This window comes from Eimeria mitis, genomic scaffold (assembly GCF_000499745.2).
Source record: "Eimeria mitis Houghton genomic scaffold, Emh_scaff2531, whole genome shotgun sequence".
Taxonomy (NCBI): Eukaryota; Apicomplexa; class Conoidasida; order Eucoccidiorida; family Eimeriidae; genus Eimeria; species Eimeria mitis.
Genome location: NW_013570871.1, coordinates 4,979 through 5,588, shown reverse-complemented (window position 1 = coordinate 5,588; position 610 = coordinate 4,979). Strand labels below are relative to the sequence as shown.

At 69.3% G+C, this 610-nt stretch overlaps 1 protein-coding gene across 1 annotated transcript in view; it reads left to right on the top strand.

Moving 5' to 3' along the window:
• EMH_0055160 (uncharacterized protein) overlaps positions 1–587 on the top strand; it is a gene marked incomplete at both ends in the record, with an annotated part of 2,476 nt that extends 1,889 nt beyond the window's left edge. The window contains one exon of the mRNA XM_013497202.1: positions 252–587. Coding sequence (XP_013352656.1) covers positions 252–587 — 336 coding nt within the window. The remainder of the gene's footprint in view (positions 1–251) is intronic.
• Positions 588–610: the final 23 nt, after the last annotated feature.

The following is a 610-nucleotide window of genomic DNA, read 5'->3' as shown; positions in this document are numbered from 1 at the left end:
GCCCCCGGGGGGCCCCCGTCCCCGCCAGCCTGCTGCAGATACACCCCGCGGTGTCTATACCCAAATCTCAACAGCTAAAAGGGGGGCCCCCCATCAGGGGCCCCCCAGCTGGGGCCCCCCTGGCGCCACCCTCTTTAAATCGAGGGCCCCCTCGGGGGCCCCCATGGGGGCCCCCGTGGGGGCCCCCACAGGGGCCCCCTCCGGGGCCCCCATAGGGGCCCCTATAGGGTTTATGAATGGGTTTGGTGCAGGGTTTGCTGCAGGGGGGCCCCCCCAAGGGGGCCCCCCAGGAACACCTTGGGGGGGGTCTGGGGGGCCCCCCGACCGCCTCAAAGAACCCACGCAGCATGGGGGCCTCCCGCGGTGCTGCCCCTTGTCGTCGCTGCGGTGTATGCACACAGGGGGGCCCCCCCACGGCTGCAGTGAGGGGCCCCCAGCAGCAGCAGCAGCAGCAGCAGCAGCAGCAGGAGATGGAGAACATAGACAGACAGCATGCGGAACAGATAAACACCTGCAGCAGCAGCAGCAACAGCAACAGCAGCAGCAGCAGCAGCAGCAGCGGGAGTCGTCAGCAAGGCCCCACTTAGCGGGCTCCCCGTCTGCAGCAACA